The sequence below is a fragment of the Typopeltis vanoorti genome, chromosome 19, assembly GCF_054136105.1.
Source record: "Typopeltis vanoorti isolate ZY-2024b chromosome 19, IOZ_Tvanoo_1.0, whole genome shotgun sequence".
Taxonomy (NCBI): domain Eukaryota; kingdom Metazoa; phylum Arthropoda; class Arachnida; order Uropygi; family Thelyphonidae; genus Typopeltis; species Typopeltis vanoorti.
Window position 1 is genome coordinate 90,521,476 of NC_143567.1, and position 21,023 is coordinate 90,542,498.

General features: G+C 36.6%; 1 protein-coding gene across 1 annotated transcript in view; it reads right to left on the reverse strand.

Annotated features, from left to right (window-relative positions):
• LOC150096330 (netrin receptor UNC5C-like) overlaps window positions 1-21,023 on the reverse strand; it is a 164,343-nt gene that overhangs the window by 137,942 nt on the left and 5,378 nt on the right. The window contains exon 2 of the mRNA XM_090409032.1: window positions 14,635-14,799. Within this exon, the coding sequence (XP_090265158.1) occupies window positions 14,635-14,799 (165 nt within the window). The remainder of the gene's footprint in view (window positions 1-14,634; window positions 14,800-21,023) is intronic.

Below are 21,023 nucleotides of genomic sequence, written 5' to 3' on the forward strand. Positions count from 1 at the left end.
ACACACACACACACACACACACACACACAGCAAACAACGATATGATCAACCTTAATGTCGTATCCGTTCAGCGTTCACTGTTTCAGCCGAGATCGAACAAAAGCAGACACGAGCTGAATGAATAGCCACACACACACAGCAGAACAATTTACGGATGCCTCGGAAAAGAAGAAAAAAATCGATGGGGATGGAGGGGGGGGGGCGAAAGAAAGAAAAAGGAATCAATGAGCCTAATATCACTCCACAGAAGGGGGAATAGGAAGAAAGTTCGGCCTCGCTGTTTGCGTAGAGTTCACATATTTGAGAATCGGCCGTTAATTATGTGTAATTGAAACATGCACATCGACGACACTCCGCCGTTTCGGTAGTGACCCGGGAGTGGTTGTCAGCTCGTGATGAATATGCAAATCATTCACGTGGGGGGGGGAAGACGGCCATTGTACTGAAAAGCGCTTTACTAATCAATAATACCGCGAAAAAGACGGTCGAAGTGTCTCCGCCGCTAAAGCGTCAACATTCTTGAAAGAGCGGGCGATTCCGAAGAGAGAGCGCGCGCATACACACACGGGCGGCTGCCGGAGACGAATTTCCCCCCATCTTTTCGAATCGACCACATTCTTAAAATAGATTTTAGTGTATTCTTAAGAGAGTGGGCGGTTTTGTCTCTCTTTCCGCTCCATCCTCAGCGATTGCCCCACTTTGTCCCGAAATACTGCGTTTGGGTGGAATTGCTGCAGGTAGAAGGACTAAAAGGGATGGGGGTGGAAGAGAAAACCCACAGAGGGATGTTTTCATGAGTGGTTTGTTTATAGAAGACTTTCAATCAGTTCGCATTAATGGAAGTAGTCTTTAGTGGAGTTAGATATACCCATCCTGGCTGTAAATGAAAATGTCAGCGACCGAATGTTGTTTTCTTTTAAGAAAACAAGACCTGACCATAGAGCTGGACATGTGCAGTCAACATGCTGAGGAATTTCCTCCTTAAAATAATACATATCTGTATCGGTGAGTTGCATCACCAGAGGGAGATTTCTGTTTTGAAATCCTAAGGTTTATTGCCGTGGACACTTCGCAATATTTATAATATAAAAAAAATGTTTAAAAAAAAACAGACAATACTCACCTTAAGATTGTCTACGATACTAAAGTCCCAACCCTAAATCCATTGTTTACTCTACCATTTTCTTTTAAATAAACATACTGTAAGATATTATCTTGTCTTGGAGACTTCACAAACATCCTGGCCTTACACAGGATTTGAGCTACAACACTGAGAATTAGTTCTGGCCTATTAAGAATCACAAGCTCTTTTATATAATTTATTTTTCTAGTAACCATTTGAGATGGCAATATTTCAAATTGCCGATTCAACTGACTAGTTTACATGCTTTTTTGTGCGTTATTTCTTTGTTTTAGTAAACAAATTAAAAGTTATAGTTTATAACTAAGTTTTGCTTGTTCGTTGATATTAGCTAGCTTTTTTATATGGTTGTGTTTAATATCTATAAAAATTTTCTTTGTTTGAAATATGAACCTGATGCATACTAATTTGCACTACGCATATAAATTAAAATTACTATTTATAAAAAACATAATGATATAATATAATATTATCAGAAATATTTTTTAAATGTTTTGATTATTTTAAAAAATTTGTAAATTTGTAAAACAAATAGTACACCTTGATTTATTAAAAATCAAAATATTATAATTATTTTATGAGAAAAAAAAATTGCGAATCTCATAGGTTATTGAGATACTTTTCTTTTTTTGAGAATTGAAAGTGTGAATGTGAATATTAAAAAAAAAATGGTTATTTGGTTTAAAAGAAAAACTGTTTGCTTGGAAAGAAGACCTGAGATCGAATTCCGTCTAGGATGTGAAGAGCTTTTTAACTAAAGGCCAGTCAGATAGAACTCGAGTTTTTAATCCCTCAACCTAAACACATAGTTAGCTTACATATACGGAGGTTTCATAGCCCTAGTTGCTTCGACTACAATACAAAACAACAGTACCGTATGTGGTTCAAACTAACAGAATGGTCTTTTCGTAGTTGCAGAAGTCTGTACTTGATGTTCGAACAAAAATAACCTTGTTTAAGCAGTCGTTGGTTGACACAAACTATGAACTGTTATGGAACACGATTGGAAGTAACATGACCTTCGGTAGACAGCCTTCTATCCAAGACACTCGGCCTTTGCTTGCTCAAGACGTCCCGTCCATTAAGGCCATCGATAGAACCGAAGCGGAAGTTTTAAGAACAGCCGCGGATGCCATTAAGTTAATGCAGGAAGACAACCACGTCGGCTGATGTGTAGCGAAAATTGTGAACAGCGAGCGACTTGTTTGGTAACTGCACTAAAGTCTTCCTCCCTCCCCCGTTAGATAGCCTCCAAACGCGTTCTCTAGAAGCCCCTTTTAATTGCCCTTCTTCGTTCACTTAGTGAAAATTACAGCGTGTGAAATCTATCGCGCTACTTGAGGGTTGCCATGCATAACGACATTGTGTGTGGGGTGAAAATCGGGAAACTGGAATGGTAAATATAGCTTTGAGCTCCTTGTACAACTAACACAGACATTTCCCTTCCCCCCTATTAGTAGATGAGTTAAGGGCGCACGCGTATACACAGACGCAGTTGTGTTTGTACGGAAATAATACTCCCCAGTGAGCCAGAACAATGATGGTGGAGTCCGCAAGTAAAAGAGCCCTATGGACAACTACCGCAAGAGGACCACCATCCAGATGCTCCTGCAGGCTTTCAAAACGCGTCATATTCTAAGGGATCGATGCAGCTTGATGTGGTTTATCTTGGATAGTACTAGTGTGAGGCATGTACAAATGTCAGCATTCCATTGTCACATTTCTACAGTCTTTCACAGGCGCCCTCTATAATAACTGAGTACTTGCCTTATTCTTATAATAATTGATAATAATAAATAATTTATTCCAATAAATTTTATTTTTTGAGTACTAACCGTCAACTTCCAGAGGATCTCCTGACATAGATCCATTCTATTATCTCTGTGATTAAAAACTCCGTTCAGTACCTGTTGTTATACTGCCCCTGCAGCTTCAATACTTGCACAACTCGCTCGATTACATGTTCCAACAATGTACCACCTTACCAAGTACGGTCACGTGTCACATACAGATGAAATGTCTACTGTTTTGTTAGATCTCTTATATAATATTCAATGTGTTTTGACTACAAAAAAGCCAAATCAATTATAACTACTAAATTTATACTCATTCCCCTGCAAGGTAACAAAATGACCTCACTACGTATGCGGGTCTTCACGGGGAAAGCGTACTGAAAGTATCACGATTCAAATATATATTACTGCTGCATTACAACATGGAATGTGTCCATGAAATCAAATAGAATCAAAAAATTAAATCGCAGCGTTATAATGTCAAACTAGTTTATAACTTATTTCCGCTATTGAGACGTCATGGGATTAAAATTCAAACGTTAAAACGTAGACTAAATCAGATTTTTCTCTATTACCAAGTAATTTTATAAGCTTGGTTATTTAACTCCTAATCCTAACTAAGCAAATAATTAAGTTTCCGCCTGAAACATAGTTCAAGTCTAAAGATGGTACAACACTAGGGCAACTCATTGTAAAGGTGGGTAAAGCTCTGATCACTATTCTTAGTATTTTCCCATAACATAAATTACATCTCACTAAAAGATGTATATATACCGCAATACATCATGGGTGAGGTCCAGACCGGTTTCAACCTTTTTTTGAGGTCTCCTCAGTGAATAGCTAGACCCTAAATATACCAAGGTTAGTCCTTATAAGGACTGGCTTAAAGGGGCGAAGCAAGAATGCTTTTCATCTTCCCCGTTATCTGTAGAGAACAGTGTAGGGATAGGGTGTTATTGAGCTATTAAAGCTCTGATCATGGCAGGAGGGTAACAGCAATAGCCGAGCCTCAGTTAGAACTTCATTGGCTACAGCATTGCCATCATGGGTGAGGTCCAGACCGGTTTCAACCTTTTTTTGAGGTCTCCTCAGTGAATAGCTAGACCCTAAATATACCAAGGTTAGTCCTTATAAGGACTGGCTTAAAGGGGCGAAGCAAGAATGCTTTTCATCTTCCCCGTTATCTGTAGAGAACAGTGTAGGGATAGGGTGTTATTGAGCTATTAAAGCTCTGATCATGGCAGGAGGGTAACAGCAATAGCCGAGCCTCAGTTAGAACTTCATTGGCTACAGCATTGCCATCCATTACCCTCCAAGGGTATTGGATTTTGGATTGATTGAATCAATCACCGCATCTCACGGTCGATTGATTCCTTCAAGCCTTATCAATTTTACCTATACAAGTTGTTGCAAGGTGTTTTTATTTTTAATAAGAATCTCTGGAGAAAATATAGATGTAATAATTTTTTTAACTTGAGAATACTGTATATTAGGGTTACCAAGTAATTTTATATGTTTGCTTTTATATTACGAATACTCCATGGTTTGTCAGAAATGTTCACATTAACTGGGACACAGTTAATCTCCTCATTTTTTACACTCACTAACAGCAAACGTCTTCTTTAAAACGGCCACACATCCTTATGAACTGGTACAACAAGCTGCAAACTACAATGAAAAAGACCTCTACAAGCATAAAAGGTCTAAAGCCATTTTGATCTTAAATGAAGATACGTAACTCCCATGGGCTCACAGGGTGAGCTAAAAGCTCATAATTGTTTCCCCTTCATTGTATCCTAGGTATCAGACAACGGGAAGTATAGAATGCATTTTGCTTCACCCTATGAAACAGTAGTGTTCTGAGTACAGTAAATGCATACGTATGAATATGTATATGATCAGTATTACTACTTCTGTCGCCACTACTAAACGCGTTCTCTGAATCATACATAGAATTTCATTCTCTCTCTCTCTGAGTATTGCAAGTGCCGAACTCAGCAAAGCGCCTTAAAACTGTCTTGTTCCTCTTGAGTTATTGCTAACTTTGAACTTTTTGACTCGCACGCGAGGCACGTATTCTCGCTCCCACTTTCTCTTCTTCGATGTGATCGTATTTTTCAATCCATTAGGGTTCGATACCTTCCGTTCTGGGAAGTGAACTATTTATAGAAACATTGAATTTTTCTTTCTTTCTTTTTTTCCAGTTGCATTCATTAGCGAAGCCTTTCTGTGCTTCGATTATGGAAATTCTCGTGGTTTCTTTGAATCTCAAAATCATTTACACACTCCGAAATTCGCAATGATCTATACAAAGAATTCTTCGCCAATGGGCAGAATAATTTAAAATTCTGGTTTGACTTGCTTTTTAGCCTTATTTGCTTACTTATAATAAATAGTTTTACTCGCTTCCCTCTAATAATTAACCATATATAAAAAAGTATTTTACTTTTAAAATAGTTAGAATATTATACTAAATATTTTTATTAATTTAAAACTATTTTTAAAAACAAGTGGTATAAAGCAAACACCATTTCATATTTTACAATAGGTTTATATAAAGTTACAGATCGGAAATTTTCCGCAAGAAGGCGCTACTTGTAAAATTTTAACAATGCAGGAATGTTAGAACAGGTGATCTTAAAATTTGTATTTTATTTGCATTGCCCGATGCTATGAATTATAGAAATAATCAAATACTTACTGTTAATTGGAGACCATTTATTTCTCTTTTCTCAGGCGGATCTTTTGAATGTGTGTTGAACGAAGTTTAATTACTTCATGCAAATATGTCCATTATCTTCGGTGTTGTGTCACAAATATTAATATTATGTTTATTAGTGGAACAAAGAAAGAACCGGATGTAATCGCGTCAGAGCTATGAACTACGATGACAGTTATGCAGCTGACGCAAGTTTGTTACATTTTACTGCGGAGAAAGAATTTAGGACTCACCCTCTTCATGTCTCTCCAAGTCATACACCGGAACTGTCTCCTTGCTTCTTGATGCTGTAGGAAGGAAAGAAACTGCGTTACACACAACAGAATATTTAATTAACACTGCAATTTAATGTAAGTTATGTGCTCAGATCAGAGCTCAGTGGAAATTTTCTTTTTATCACGAAAAATAAACACGAAGATTTATCTTTTGAGAACAACTTTAATTAGACGCAGTACGTCCAAGGGAGGAGAATGACACCTGCTTTTAAAAACCGCGTAGATGATAAAACAGTATGATAGACGATTATTGTGGATTGTATGCTTTGGGCCGTTTTAATGTAAGTTTTCACAATTCCTTATCCGTAAGACGTGTTTACTTAAAATTATCTATTTCTTTAAGGGTCTAAATAAATGAATCGTTAGGCTTAATTTTCTTCTCACTTATTCGATGTTGAAATAGCAACGAAAGTGACAAAGAAGTCTGATCTAATCATAGTAATCAACGAAACTTCTCATTTGTTAAGAAACCTTTTTTTTTTTTTAATATAAAAAATCAAGTGAATATTAAATCCAACATTATTTCAAAGCCGAATACAGAAACTATAAAAGTTTCGTATGAAATTTGACCAGAGAGAGCTTACGGGAATACACTCGCCGACATTTACGAGTTACCGTAGCCGGACCTTATAGGAGACACGATCACTATGCCCAAGCGTCTGTATATTCGCCTCCTATTGGTGCATTTTGATAAGGTTTCACTGGCCTGACGGCTGTTTCAAATTGGCTGGCATTTGGCCCGGTGTTTAAATAAAGGGCCTCTCTAAAAATTAGGCGATCCCCCGGACCACTCCCCCACGAGTGACCGAAAGATCGTCCAACTCAGCGTTGGTTCCACTTAGTGACAGGCTCACCCTACCACTGAGCAGAACCGCTCGTAGTCCAGAGAAAAGCGCCCACCGACAAAGCCCCCCACCTCCCACTGGTCACGCCGGAAAACACTCACCCCGGAGACTCAAAATGCTCTCTCAAGGCAAACCCCCCTCTTCACCGGGAGCAAAAACTCTCAGTACTAAGGAACTTGAAACGTCGGAGAGATGTATATTTCGTAAGCGAACTGTCGGTCGGTGCATAAAAGTATTTACTAAAATAAAGAGCCAAAAGGCTTCAATTCGGCAATACAATTTTTTTTTTCATGATGGAATCCTTATTCTATCATGGATTTTTCTCAGACTTTTTTCTTCCTCTTCATCATGACTGAGACATACTACGTTTGTCAATGGTTAAACAAGGGTTCTGTTAAGGAATAGTTTCTAGAGATTTTTGATTGGGACGACCGATTAACTCGACAACTGGGTTAATCAGTCTCAGTCTGATGTGCATACTTATTTTTATCATGGAAACTCTTTTTTTTTATTTTCTGCCATAATAAAGACACGCTACTTGTAAACCAAACACAATAAATTCACCTTGGAGTTCACTTTTCTTAAATCACTTTTTCCAAATGAGTAAAAGGGAAGTAGATTCTAAGTCAATGTTTCTGAAATCGTAGTTTCCTAGAATCCTTTATGGGGTGGGGAAACTTCAATGAATTTTACATAGTCCTATACTGTTTTATTGAATTGACTTATTTCTAGAACTTGTTATACCCTCCTTCAAATCATTTTTTTTCAGACATGAATATTAATATCACCTTATATATTAAGGTATTAAAAGCGAGAGAAATACCCGTTGAAATGGAAACTAAATCTTGGAACATTTCTCTCTCTGTAAAGCTTTAACAGAATTCTCCACTATTGGCTAATGCTGTTGTTCGTGATTGAAGGAAGCGGAGAGGATAAAGTGTCGGTTTCATTGTCGTCTTCTACCCACATCATGAACGAGAGCAGTAAGAGATGTGGGAAACTTTCCAGATGTCTGCTCAAAGAACGGAAGCTTGTATTGGATCACCTAATCTGGCAATGCTGCAACGATATGGAAATGCTCCCACCAGATTAAATCTCAATTATTTGGCTACGACTCCATTGCATTGTGGTACAAACTTTTATTCCATTCGCAAGTGGATTACGTCACATTTCAGGAAACATCTCTCTCGCCTTCTGTGTGAAACAGAAGCACATTTATTTACGCACTCGTCACTATCGAGTGTTATTAGCGTATGCAAATCTTTCAGAGAAACACAAATATCCAAATACATTATCGATCATAAATTTCTTAGTTCGCTGCTGAAATGGAATTTTCTGTCACCAATTTCTTTCAACAATGTCACCTTAGGAGAGATGAGATGCATTAGTAACCATTACCACGGCTAAATTATTTTCATTTATATTTATATAAGAAAAATTTTGGTGTCCTCTACATAAAAATAAATCCATAATAGCATTTTGCTATTATTTACAGCTAATTTAAGAATTAAAAATATAATTAATTATCAAATTTCATTAATTTTATTTTTTTTTTAGAAAAAGAGACAATAACTATTCACTGTTATTTTATATTGTCATACAAACAATGAATCTTAAACTCTTCTTCAGAGTTTCCATAGCAAATGGAAGAACAACGGAATGGCGCCCTTCGAATGGAAAAGACCTGGTTCAATTCTCGTCATGACGAGGGGAATATTTATATGAGCTTTTCACTTGAAGATGAGAATATATATATATATATATAGTAACAGATTATAGTTTGGCATAAACAGACATGCGTAACATAAATCATTATTTATTATATACTAATGATTACTCAATATTTTGGTAGTGCAGTGTAGTCAAAAGAGTCTGCAAGTACTTTTTCTGCATATGTAAAAGAAGGGAGAGTAATCTTAAGATTCATCACTATGGAAAACTTTGTTAATTCCTTTCTTTCTATTTTTTTTTTTTAATTCTTCGTTCTTGATTGAGTTGTTAACCCTTGGTCCAGGAACACTGGTAATTACTTAATGTTAATTACCCGATCCTTGTCTACAGATATCTGAACTAATTAAGAAAATACCCGAAATTGTCTTGTTGCTCAAAGGGGAAAGAAGAGGGATAAGAAAACTCGATACACGCAACGCTAATTAGGTCAAAGCCTTTAGGGTAACTTCCGAAGTTTTATTTTCACTGGCGTTGACAAACAGAAGAAACGATGAATTTTCGCTAAGTTCTTTAAGAGAACTGGGAGATGGACTGAGTCGTTGACGGGATAAAGATCCCGTCATCATGAATGAATAAAATCTGTGTGGATGGGGTGTTATTGAGCTAACAGCTCTAGTCATTGCTGGGTAACGGCAATTGCCAAGCCTCAGTTAAAACTTCATTGGCTACAGCATTGCCATTTGCTACCCTGGAAGTCCTAAAAAAGGACTTATGATTAATCGAATTTTCATTGGTTTCAATGCTGAACCAACGAAACTTCATTGGTTCAGCATTGCCATCCATTACCCTCCAAGGGTATCAATCACCCTGGATTTCGCTAACATATCTCGGAATGTCTCAAATACTAAATACATCCTATGAATAATATGGTGTTATTGAAGATATCTATAATTTGATGTTAAACTTGTTATTAATATAAATATTATAAATAAGAAGCATACAGTATTTCAAATCCCTACTTTTTAATAAAAAATTTATTTCTAAAAGAGTTTTTTTATTCTTTCTCAGACCCATCATCTTTGTGTCGCGTCCAGATAGTCATTTTTTCCCTTGAGGCATCGTTTCAATAGAAGAATAATAAGTCTCAATGTCTCTCCCTCTATCAATCTATCTAATCTATTTATCTGTCTATCTGTTTATGTAGCCGCTATCACTCAAGCTCAACTCAATAACTTTCTTTCTTGACTTAGTTTTTATTGCCTCACGTTCAACTCGCAGATCTTTTCTTCCATTTATCACCGACATCATAGAGCAAGTACGGCAGGGCTCGTGTAGCCATCACCGTGGCCCCAATACTCTCGTCAGAAGAGACAAGGAAATGATTGCCTCCAGATCAGCATCTCATTATGGGGTAGACTAAAGGAATATCTTTCTCACCATTCTTAGCCTCAATAAAGTATCGTCTCAAAGACAGCGTATTTATTTATATCCTCACGCGACTGGTGTACAGAATTTTGGTTTCTTTTTCTTTTTCTTTGCTTCTCCTTAATGATCTGGAACTGACTTTTCCGTCTGTGATGTTTCTGTTTAACCTCAACACCAATTCGCTACACGATTCTTTAGTGTCGTGTTCTTCCAAGCCTGACTTCCTTTAAGTTTTCGAATCTTATAAAAAGCGAGTGTCCTTATTACGTTTTTTTTTTTTCTTGTTAGCATTAAGATTTATTCTTTTGTTACGTGCTAGAAGTTCACCTTCTAGTTGCCATGTTTTTTTTTTTTTTTTAGATTGTACTGACAAACTCGGCTAGTGAGTTTGATGTCGACAGAACGGAAAAATCTGAAGGGATTCTAAAGTACTGGAACGAAGAGTGTTTCAATTAGACACACTCCAAAGATTCCTATTATATTTCTCTAATAGCAGCCTTTCAGCTGTGAGAGTTTTCATGCTACTTCTCCCTTCTTTCTATCGCTAACTTAGCAGTCGTTCTATCATCAGATTATTTACGTATAAATTAGAAGCTACCTATTTACAAGAGTTTAAGATTATCGTTAGTTTGTGTCTAATTATAACTGTTTTAGACAAAAACATCAGTTTAGGAGAGTTTAAATGCGATGTCTAAAGGCTTCTCTTTCTCGTATATTCATATACAAGTTTTTCAAGGTTTTTTTTTTTTTTTTTCATGGATTGTGATCTTTCCTTTATGTTTCTTCTTGTACTAGCTAAGCGGTTCATCATCTCCTGGAGAAAAAAAAATCGACTCTTACTAAAAAAAAATCTTAGCATTATTAAGACAGTGCTAGCGTATCCTATATTATTAAGAATACGCTAACCAGCTGTGGGTTCGAATCCCGCTGAGCATGGATTGTGATTATCCGTACCGGGGAAATGAATTTCGTCACCTAGTATGAGGCCATTGCTCAGCTTAACGGAGGCCTGAATGGCTTGAAAAGTTGCATGTTGGGTCTCTAGAGCCAGCTTTTCCAGACCAGATTAAAATGAATAAATAATAATAATAACCAAAAAAAAAATTGTTAGTTCACTTATAGGTTTATAAACTTTCATGAGTGAAAGTCACACAGACGCACACAATTACTTTTGTAATTGTGTGCGTGTGTGTGTGTGTTAAGTACTGTTTAGAATCAGTGGACGTAAACCTACTTTCTTCCAAAAGGTAATTTCAATTTAAAGATACCGCCCTTGAAATAACAATGATCATTATCTACAAGGTGTGTCAAAAAATGTCCCGATTTGAAAATTGTATATCTCTGCAACCACGAACCACAAATGAATGCGACTTGTACCATGTGAACGGCCTTAGTCCAGAGTTTGATACAAAAAAAAAAAAAAAAAAAAAAAACAGATTCTCGTGCTAATCTGTTAGTGGACATGGAGGACGACACCTTCCTACAAAGGTTGAGTTTTAGTGATGAAGCAACCTTTCATGTTCGCATATGGGGACTTGAGAATCCACACGAAATTGTACAACATGAACGTGATTCACCAAAACTTAATGTTTTTTTTGCGCGGTTTCTGTTAGAAAGCTTTATGGCCCTTTCTTTTTTGAGGAAAACACTGTTATGGGTAACCCCTATGTTGAAATGCTGCAGGACTGGCTACTTCCACAGCTGAATGAAGAATCTGAAGATTACATTTTTCAGCAAGACGGAGCACCGCCACATTGGAACCTCCAAGTTCGTCGGCTTCTAAACGAAACATTGCCTCAGCGTTGGATTGGACGCACGGGACCCCACGACTTGCCACTACACTCTTGGCCTCCAAGATCCCCAGACATCACACCTTGTGACTTCTTTTTTATGGAGATACGTAAAAGACTGTGTTCATGTTCCTCCATTACCCGCTGACTTGGATGAGCGTAGAACCAGAATCACGGCTGCAGTAAATTCTGTGACAGAAGACACTCTCAGACGCGTTAGGAATGAATTCAACTATCGGCTTGATGTTGTCCGTGCAGCAGGTGGAGGGCACATTGAGCATTTATAATTGTGGTGAGTGAAACTTTAGGCCTTACTTCATACTTGGTAATTTATTTTGTAACTATACCACATTTTTCATTATTAAATATAATTATTTGAAATCGGGTCATTCTCTTTGAAGCATCCTGTATTAGGTTTATTATTTATACTGTTGATCTGTAGTTTCTTTTGCATTCTTTTTAAAAATACGTTCGTCTTCTATAAGACATTTTCATTAACGGTTTGAAGAAAATGAATGCCAAATATAGTTTTAAATATAGTTCTTTATGCATTTTCGGATTTTACAAAATTTGAAGTCAGAATAATATTTCGGAAACAATGAAAAAAAAAATATTTACAAACATCATCAGTTTTTTTTTTTTTTTATCGCGTACATTAATTTTTTTTCTTTCTATTCCTAAACGAATGGGGGAAAAGTACCTACGGATGGAGATAATTTATTCCCCATTCTATCGTGTATGAATAGAAAGAAAAGAAAAAAAAAACTCGACTTCGAAACAGAAGAAAGAAAATAAAAAAGAGGTATTTGTGTGGTTTGGGTACCCCCCCCCCCCCCATAAAAACTGGAAGAATTAAAATTTTGGATTTCAGACCTCCTGTGTCTTATCACAGTCAATCAAATAAAAGCAAATATAGGGAAAACTTTTAGTAGATGATTCGAACACGGGACAAACAAACATTGATCTTTATATATAACATAGTTCCAACGCACTATATTAATTACAGTATTCAAAAAAAAATATACTAATAAAATGTCATTCTTTTCTATCATTTGTCAAGATTTATTTCTCTAAAAACTTCTGGCAGCTAAGAAGTTACAGACACTTGATTTATTGTTAGCTACAATTTCACTTTTAGTTTTTGTAAATTAATCTCTCTCTCTCTCTCTCTGAGTGAACGTTGGTGAGTGGCCGCTGGCTTCCATTGTCGTAATGAGAGTGGCTGCCCGTGTCTGTACTGGAGAAAAGTGACACTCCACCATTCCAAACTCGGTAGACACTGACGTATTAGGAAAGGACACGAGTTACTATGGTTGACAGAGATGGGTAATGTTTTGTGACGTGCGTCACTTCGAAAATGGCAGTTAAGCAGTAAAAAAAAAATCGAGAAATTACTTCCGCAAAATAGATATTCCAAGGATCAATTTAATTTATGTTCATCCAGTTCCTCTTCACGCGTCAAAGATGATATAAGCCGAGAAAGTAATTGTTGTCTGAAGAGGCGTTGAAAATAACATTACCGATGAAAGTGATAGAGACAACCTTTATTTCGTATGTGTACGTGTGTGTGTGTGTTCACGGAATAAATTGAAAGTGCAAAATGAATTCAGTCAACGTAATCGATTGCCAAGATCTCGATAAATTAACTACACTTCAAAAAATTTTTTTGCAATCTACTTATCTAATAGAAGTTACGCAGAAGAACGATCCAGTGAAGATGAACAACGTAGTTTTTATGACTTATTTGACCATGAAAGGCCTATCAATACATTAACAAAGTTATTCACTCTCTATAAAGCCATTTAGGGCATTTTTGATTGTGAAAATGATCCGAATTTCGCTAGCTGACTTTGCATAGTAAATGCTACGCAAAGTCAGCTAGCGAAAGATGAGTCCACTGATTCAGATGAGTTCCCAAAATCAGAGAAAAAAATGGATTCATTTACTATTAATTTGATTTTTTTTATTTTAGTTTTTACCGTAACTCCACACATAAGACGTTAAGAAACTTATGTTAGTTCCGTGACAAATGGTTAAGAAGAAAGGAGTCTTATATATCGATGTTTCTTTTAAACGGCTTTAGGATGTAGCACTGAGGGAAAAATATGAAAATATGGTTCGGTTTGTTTATTATTTGTGTTTTTACAAAGCATATAGGAAAGTGAATGAATGATGATGATTTATTTGGTAGAGGAACTTCTTGAAAAACCTACAGGAAAAACAAAAAACAGTCCATGAAATGCGATTGGGAGGAATCTGTGAATGAGTTCATCAGCTACTGGATTACCATCCTTTACGTAGCAATAAGCATTTTTTAGAGATTTCTGATGAACCCGACCAAAATGCAAGAAAATTTGCTAAAGTTGCGGGATATGTGAGTTAGTTATTGATGTCTTGAATGGAAGAGGACTCCAAGATTTGCTGAGGAGGTCATGGATGTGATGTGTTTGTGCAAGGAAAAGTATTCAGCAGTTCAACAAGAACAATCCCATCCTCAATGGAGAATTAAATATTATTAAAAGTAAGAAAGAATGAAGAAGGATGTACCTTCCAGGAAATGAGATAGGGGTGGGGTAAGTTTTAGTAACACTGAAGTTCATTATGTTGTCCTCTTTTTAAGGGAGAATGGTAACGAGGTGTAAGATATTGATGTGGATGATTTAAGAAGTGTGCACTAGAAGGTTTGCTAAATTACAAAGAGGAATGAAGTATCACCGCCCACACAGGACACTGGAGATCCAATCACAAAGGGCAGAAGGTAGGCCATACCTGATGAAATATCCCTAGAAATGTGAACAAAGTAGTTGATACAAGTTAATTTAATAAAATCTGATACCAGCAAAAAAAATTCGAAATATTCGTACTGGAATACGTGCTGCCTTCTTTCTGAGTTCTACATTTTAATGTCTCGATCCTTTATCTGTCACGTTACTTATATTTTTATTTAATCTTTTTTAAAGCAGCTTGCCACTAACCTTTGCACATTCCTCCTGTACAGTTTGCTGTCACCATGTCTTTTCCTGGACAATACCGACCTCCGCTAGATGGTGATGGGTTGCTGCACGAACGTCGACGATAATTCTTGCAGTCGGGACTACAGGTAGACCAAGAAGACCAGCTTGTCCAACGTCCGTCGGTTGCTGCAAAATAAAAACAAAACAAAAATCAAATTGGGTTCAATTTGCATGAAAAATAACTTCAGTATATACTAAATTGGATAGTTTATTAAATATATCATCATCATCCATCCAATTCATCGCTTTCGGCAACTGTAATCAAGTGATCTTCCACGTGAAATAATATTGGTAGACAAATACCGAAGGATTTTGTGTGTGCAGCAGATCAGAGCCGAAAATGGGCCAACTGTATGGCTTAATGATTTTGAGCACAGTATGATAGTCGGACGTAACGCTTTTTCTAACAGATATCTGCCGTAATTCAGGATAAAACAAATGGTACATGATCTAAAATGCATTAATTATTATCCCTATGGAGCCGTTTTCAGCACCTTGTGAAGTTCATGTCTTGAAATTATTCTAACGGTTAAAGGGAATATATTAGTATTAGGTAAGTGCACCTAATAATTTGACTATTCAATATATACTGTAAGCAGAAAAATTTACAATATTTCCAAAGTTGTTGTTTTTTTTTTCTTGGAAAAAAATAATAAATTTTTGCTAAAATTTGAAACGTAAGATTATATTTAAATTTACAAAACCAGTACCAACAAAGTGTATCTTGACATTTTTATTGATTTATATAAAGTGTCTAAAAAACCAAAATAATGATTGAACACTTAAAATGTTCGGCTCGTCTGGCATATTATGTCTGACAAACAAGATCATTTAGGAGAAATACTGAAAGAATATTTCAAAGTTATCAAGAAATACAGATTACGTGACTCAAGCCTAGCCCATCATGAAACAATAAAAAAACATTCAGTGATCTGGAAACTAAAAACAATTCTACTAAAAAAATTGCCGTATATTGACTTTAATAGTTATATTTCTTATGCCATCATTATATCCAATAGTTATATTATGAGTTCAAAAGGGAATGCCGAATATATGATCCTCAGAAGCAGATTCACTTAACCTCTCCTTTTTAATCCCATTCTCACCTCCACTTGAGCAACCAAGTGGAGGGTTGTATATCAACCTCAGTGGAAAGCTTGGCTGGGTACAGACTAAAGAAGGGACACTTCGAATAAATCGAAGCCATCCGCAACCTATTTTAGTCGTGAAGGATGGTCGGTAAACAATCTAGCCGAATTTATTTCTTACTCCAAAGTCTCAGGAAACATGTGCTAACCCATTTTATTTTTATGCGTAAAGATTGCCATAAATTCACTTCAGAAATATTAAACGTAAAAAGTATAATGAAGTGTATAATAGCTAATAGGAAAGCTGCTAACATGAAACTATATAATAGGGGGTATTCAAAGCAATTGAGAAAATCCCCAAGAAAAATCAAGATGGTTTAAAATTAACCAAATCAATGGAAAGAGAAATCCCAGGAATACTTTCGAGTTCAACTCTTGGATGATAAAAGTATTCGTTACAATTTGCAAAGAATAAATGGAAAACAAAAATAGATAAAATGAAATTATGATATATAGATAGGATGGAATAATTTAAAAATACTAATAAGTATTGGAATAAAACAAATAAATGAAAGAGAAATGGGAGAATAAGAAAATGGGATCAGAATATTGAAGCAATAATCAAAGACAAGAAAGAAACATGCAAAGGATGGAAAATGCTTAGAAAAATAATAATAATAATAAAAGATCTTTAACAATATATTGTAACACCTAATTATTTTAATAAAAATAATTAAATATTTATCACTTTCAATGCATTATAGATGAATTATTGCAGATATATTGTAACACCTAATAATTTTAATAATGATAATTAAATATTTATAACTTTCAATGCGTTATGTTATATATGGGGCGGGCGATTGATTCATTCAATCCAATACCCTTGGAGGGTAATGGATAGCAATGCTGTAGCTAATGAAGCTCTAACTGAGGCTCGGCTATTGCTGTTACCCTCCTGCCATGATCAGAGCTTTACTAATAGCTCAATAACCTTATCCCTACACTGTCCACTACAGATAACGGGGAATATGAAAAGCATTATTGCTTCGCCCCTTTAAGCCAGTCCTTATAAGGATAAGGACTATGTTATATATGTTGGTAATGAACAATCGACCGTGAGATGCGGTGATTGAGATTGATTCATTCAATCCAATACCCTTGGAGGGTAATGGATGGCAATGCTGTAGCCAATGAAGTTCTAACTGAGGCTCGGTTATTGCTGTTACCCTCCTGCCATGATCAGAGCTTTAATTGCTCAATAACACCTTATCCCTACACTGTCCTCTACAGATAACGGGGAAGATGAAAAGCATTCTTGCTTCGCCCCTTTAAGCCAGTCCTTATAAGGACTTATGTTTGTTCGGGATAAATTTGACATATTTATAATTAATTATATTTTTCCGTAAGTTACATGTATTAACACACACTTCTCTTCATTTAAAAGTTTGGACCCTTCTTCATTCATATACAAGATGTCAGAAAGGATGGATAGCTGGAACCCACCTGAATCATGGAAGAGAATAACTTGTATCATGATGATTCGTTCCCGCCATCAAAATAAGGATATTACGACTGCTGCCCAATGCTCCCTGAATACAGTAAAAACAATCAGGCATGAACTAGAGACTTGCAATGGTGACTACGAGGATGTAGCAAGAAGAAAGATCCCTAGCAGACGATCTGATTGCGTTCGTACAGCAGAATTCCTCGCAAATCTGCAGGAACAGGTGTTGAAGAACCCTGGCATTGGAATTCGGGCTTTGTTCGTGGAGTTGCTAACTGTAGTCAAGCCCTGGATAACAAGGGTAGCCAATGGTAGGCCGTATGTATGGCAGCAGGATTCGGCCCCTTGCCACACCTCTGGGAAAAGTCAAAAATGGTTGTCTGAAAATTTCTACGACTTCACCAGTCCAAATGTTTGGCCTCCAAACTCCCCAGACCTTAACCCCATGGATTATTTTGTATGGGGCGCAGTTGAAAAAGACACCAATCGCACTTCCAGTAATACAAAAGCCCAGTTAATGGATAAAATTAAAACAGTTTTTGCGGCCCTTCCCAGGGGGGATGTAGCATCAGCTTGTTCGAGGTTCCGAAGCAGAATTGAAGCTGTGATCGATGCTAATGGTGGTTATTTTGAGTAAATCTTGTTGATAGTATTGTAATTAACTCTGCCTGTAATGTTTTTTTGTCAATTCATTAAATTTAATAGATACAAAGAAGATTTTCTTTTTCCTTACGAAACTGTCAAATTTATCCCGAACACCCTGTATATATATATATATATATATATATATATATATATATGGGATGGTTAATCGACCGTGAGATGTGGTGATTGATACCCTTGGAGGGTAATGGATGGCAGTGCTATAGCCAACGAAGTTCTAACCGAGACTCGGCTATTGCTGTTACCCTCCTGCCATGATCAGAACTTTAATAGCTCAATAACACCTTATCCCTACACTGTCCTCTACAGATAACGGGAAAGATGAAAAGCATACCTGCTTCGCCCCTTTAAGCCAGTCCTTATAAGGACTATGTTATATAAAATATTGCAGATATAATTTAGCAATATGATTTTGCGATTTAAAGTTCATTTATACGTATTATTGGAAATATTTTTAAAATTCAAAAACTAAACGTTAAAAAATAAAAATTCACAAATTCACTAGGAGCAGAAATTAATTAATAAACGCAAAAGAGTAATAGCAATTCAGGGAAAAAAGAAAACAGAAAAACAAGAATCACTTCATAGCGAAATTGAAAAATATCTTAGCGACGAGACCCAACTCGTAAAAAAATATTAAGAAACATTAATAAAGAGGTCAAATAAAAAATTCAATTTGATATAATCAAAGAGAAAACCTGGCTAGACTTATTCTGAAACTTATGGCAAGATAGTGATGAAAAAAATTGGAACGGACCACTAGACCTAAATCCCTGAAAAGATTATACCGATAACAAGCTATATTCTCAAATTCAGAGACGTTTTCACGACTTCCCACAAACCATCTTTGGTCGACGTACATAACAGAACGTTCATTATAGCCAAGTTCACAGAATTTGGCTATAATGGACAATATGCAGCTCAAATCAACAATGAAACACGCCTACGATATGTGAAGCATATCATTACTTTTTAACCTTAATTCTATTAACGCTTTTTTATGTCAGGAGATTTATTTTACATTTATATGTAATTATTTTTATTAAAACTAAATATTGCTGAAAATACTTCAAAATGTTTAGTAAAATAATACTAATAATAAAATATCTTTAATAATATTCTCTAACACCTAATTATTTTAATAATAATAATTAAATATTCGTCACTTTCAAAGATGACTTATATTGTGGAGGATGATGTTTATGGATTGAAGAATCCAATACCCTTGGAGGGTAATGGATGGCAATGCTGTAGCTAATGAAGTTCTAACTGAGGCTTTGCTATTGCTATTACCCTCCTGCCATGATCAGAGCTTTAATAGCTTAATAACACCTTATCCCTACACTGTCCTCTACAGATAACGGGGAAGATGAAAAGCATTATTGCTTCGCCCCTTTAAGCCAGTCCTTATAAGGATAAGGACTTATATTGCAGGGAATACATGAATGCCCGCTGTGTTTTTATGCTATGCTAAAAGTTTTGATAGAGAAGTTGGGGTTATTGGGGTTATATTTCTACAAATAATGGTCCTCAGTCATTTTTGGAATTGTGGTGCGTTTATTTATTATTTATTATATTATGTATTATGCGTCTCGAAGATCATGCAATTTTTGATTCAGTATTCTTGCCAGAACAGTACAGTCTTATAGCAGTGCCGGTAAGACTACAACTGCACGGTAAGCGGTTTTTTTTTTTTTTTTATAAGATACTTCACATTGACAATCATGGAAAAACAGCTAAATGAGACATTATTCGAGGAGGTATATAAAGAATTTATGACTAGGTGAACTACTTAACAATTGGCAGGGAAAAGTGAAACTTTACGACACGTTTCCCCCGGAAAGTGTCGCAGAAGGTCAGTCAGAATCGGTGCCTTCTACTCCTTCAGACTTTGTAGAAGTGCGCGCACTCAAAAAGCGAACAACAGAAGAACCGCACAATGACAATAATGAAATGGAACAGGATTCTCAGGGTTCGGACGCCGCTATTTTTCCCAAAGAAAAGGTGCCTCCGATCATCCTTAGAGAAAAGCAGAAGTGGGCAGCTTTAAGATCCACAATGTCCAATCTGCACATTGGCTTCATTAAGGCCAAAAACATGGATGAAGGCATAAAGATCCAGCCAGCAACAGTGACAGACTATAGAAGGTTGACCAAAGAACTGGACGACAGAGGCATCCAGTCTCATACCTTTGCGCTCAACTCCGAAAAAAACTTAAAAGTAGTCCTTCGTGGTGTCTGTGAAGACATTGACACAGCAGAAATAGCTGCTGACCTGAACTCTCAGTATCTGCCTCCAGTCAAGGTCAGCAGAATGTACAAAGCAGACAAGACTCCCATGCCATTAGTCCTAGTAGAGATTCACAAAATTTACAAGGATATCTACAACTTAAAAACAGTCTGTGGTCTCATCGTCACATCAGAACCACTCCGGAAAAGATCATCTTCTGGGCAGTGCCACAGGTGCCAGAAGTTTAGCCATGTCCAGAATCTATGTAGAGCTGAACATAGATGTTTGAAATGTGGGGACAGCCACCCAACCAATACCTGCACTAAGCCTAGGACCACCTCGGCCAAATGTGCCAACTGCGGTGGCCCTCATCCTGCGAACTACAAAGGATGTACTCAGCACCCAAAGAACAGACGGATGGAGGCAGTCAATCAGCCCTCCTCCTACAATATAAGAACACCAGAGGCCCAGGAAACAAATCCGGAGACTCAGCGGCCACAATCGGAGACCTCCAAACATAGAGACACCCAAAAGCAAACATGAAGTTATGCCGATGTGACCCGCACAAATAGACCAATTCCAGAACAAAATCAACCAACAGCACCTAAAAATCTAACAGCTGTTATTACGGCCGCACTAGTAAACATGCTACAAAATTTCAGCCTATCAAACCCTACTGAAACCTCCACTAAAAGATTTCTTCTTGAAACGCAGGTCATCCTCAGAGCTCTCATAAATGAATAGTAACAAACTCATTCCAGCATCTCTTCAGATCGTTGCTTGGAATGCAAATGACCTCAAAAACAAAATTCTGGAACTCCGAGATTTCACGTATAGGTATCAACCAGATGTTTTATTAATCA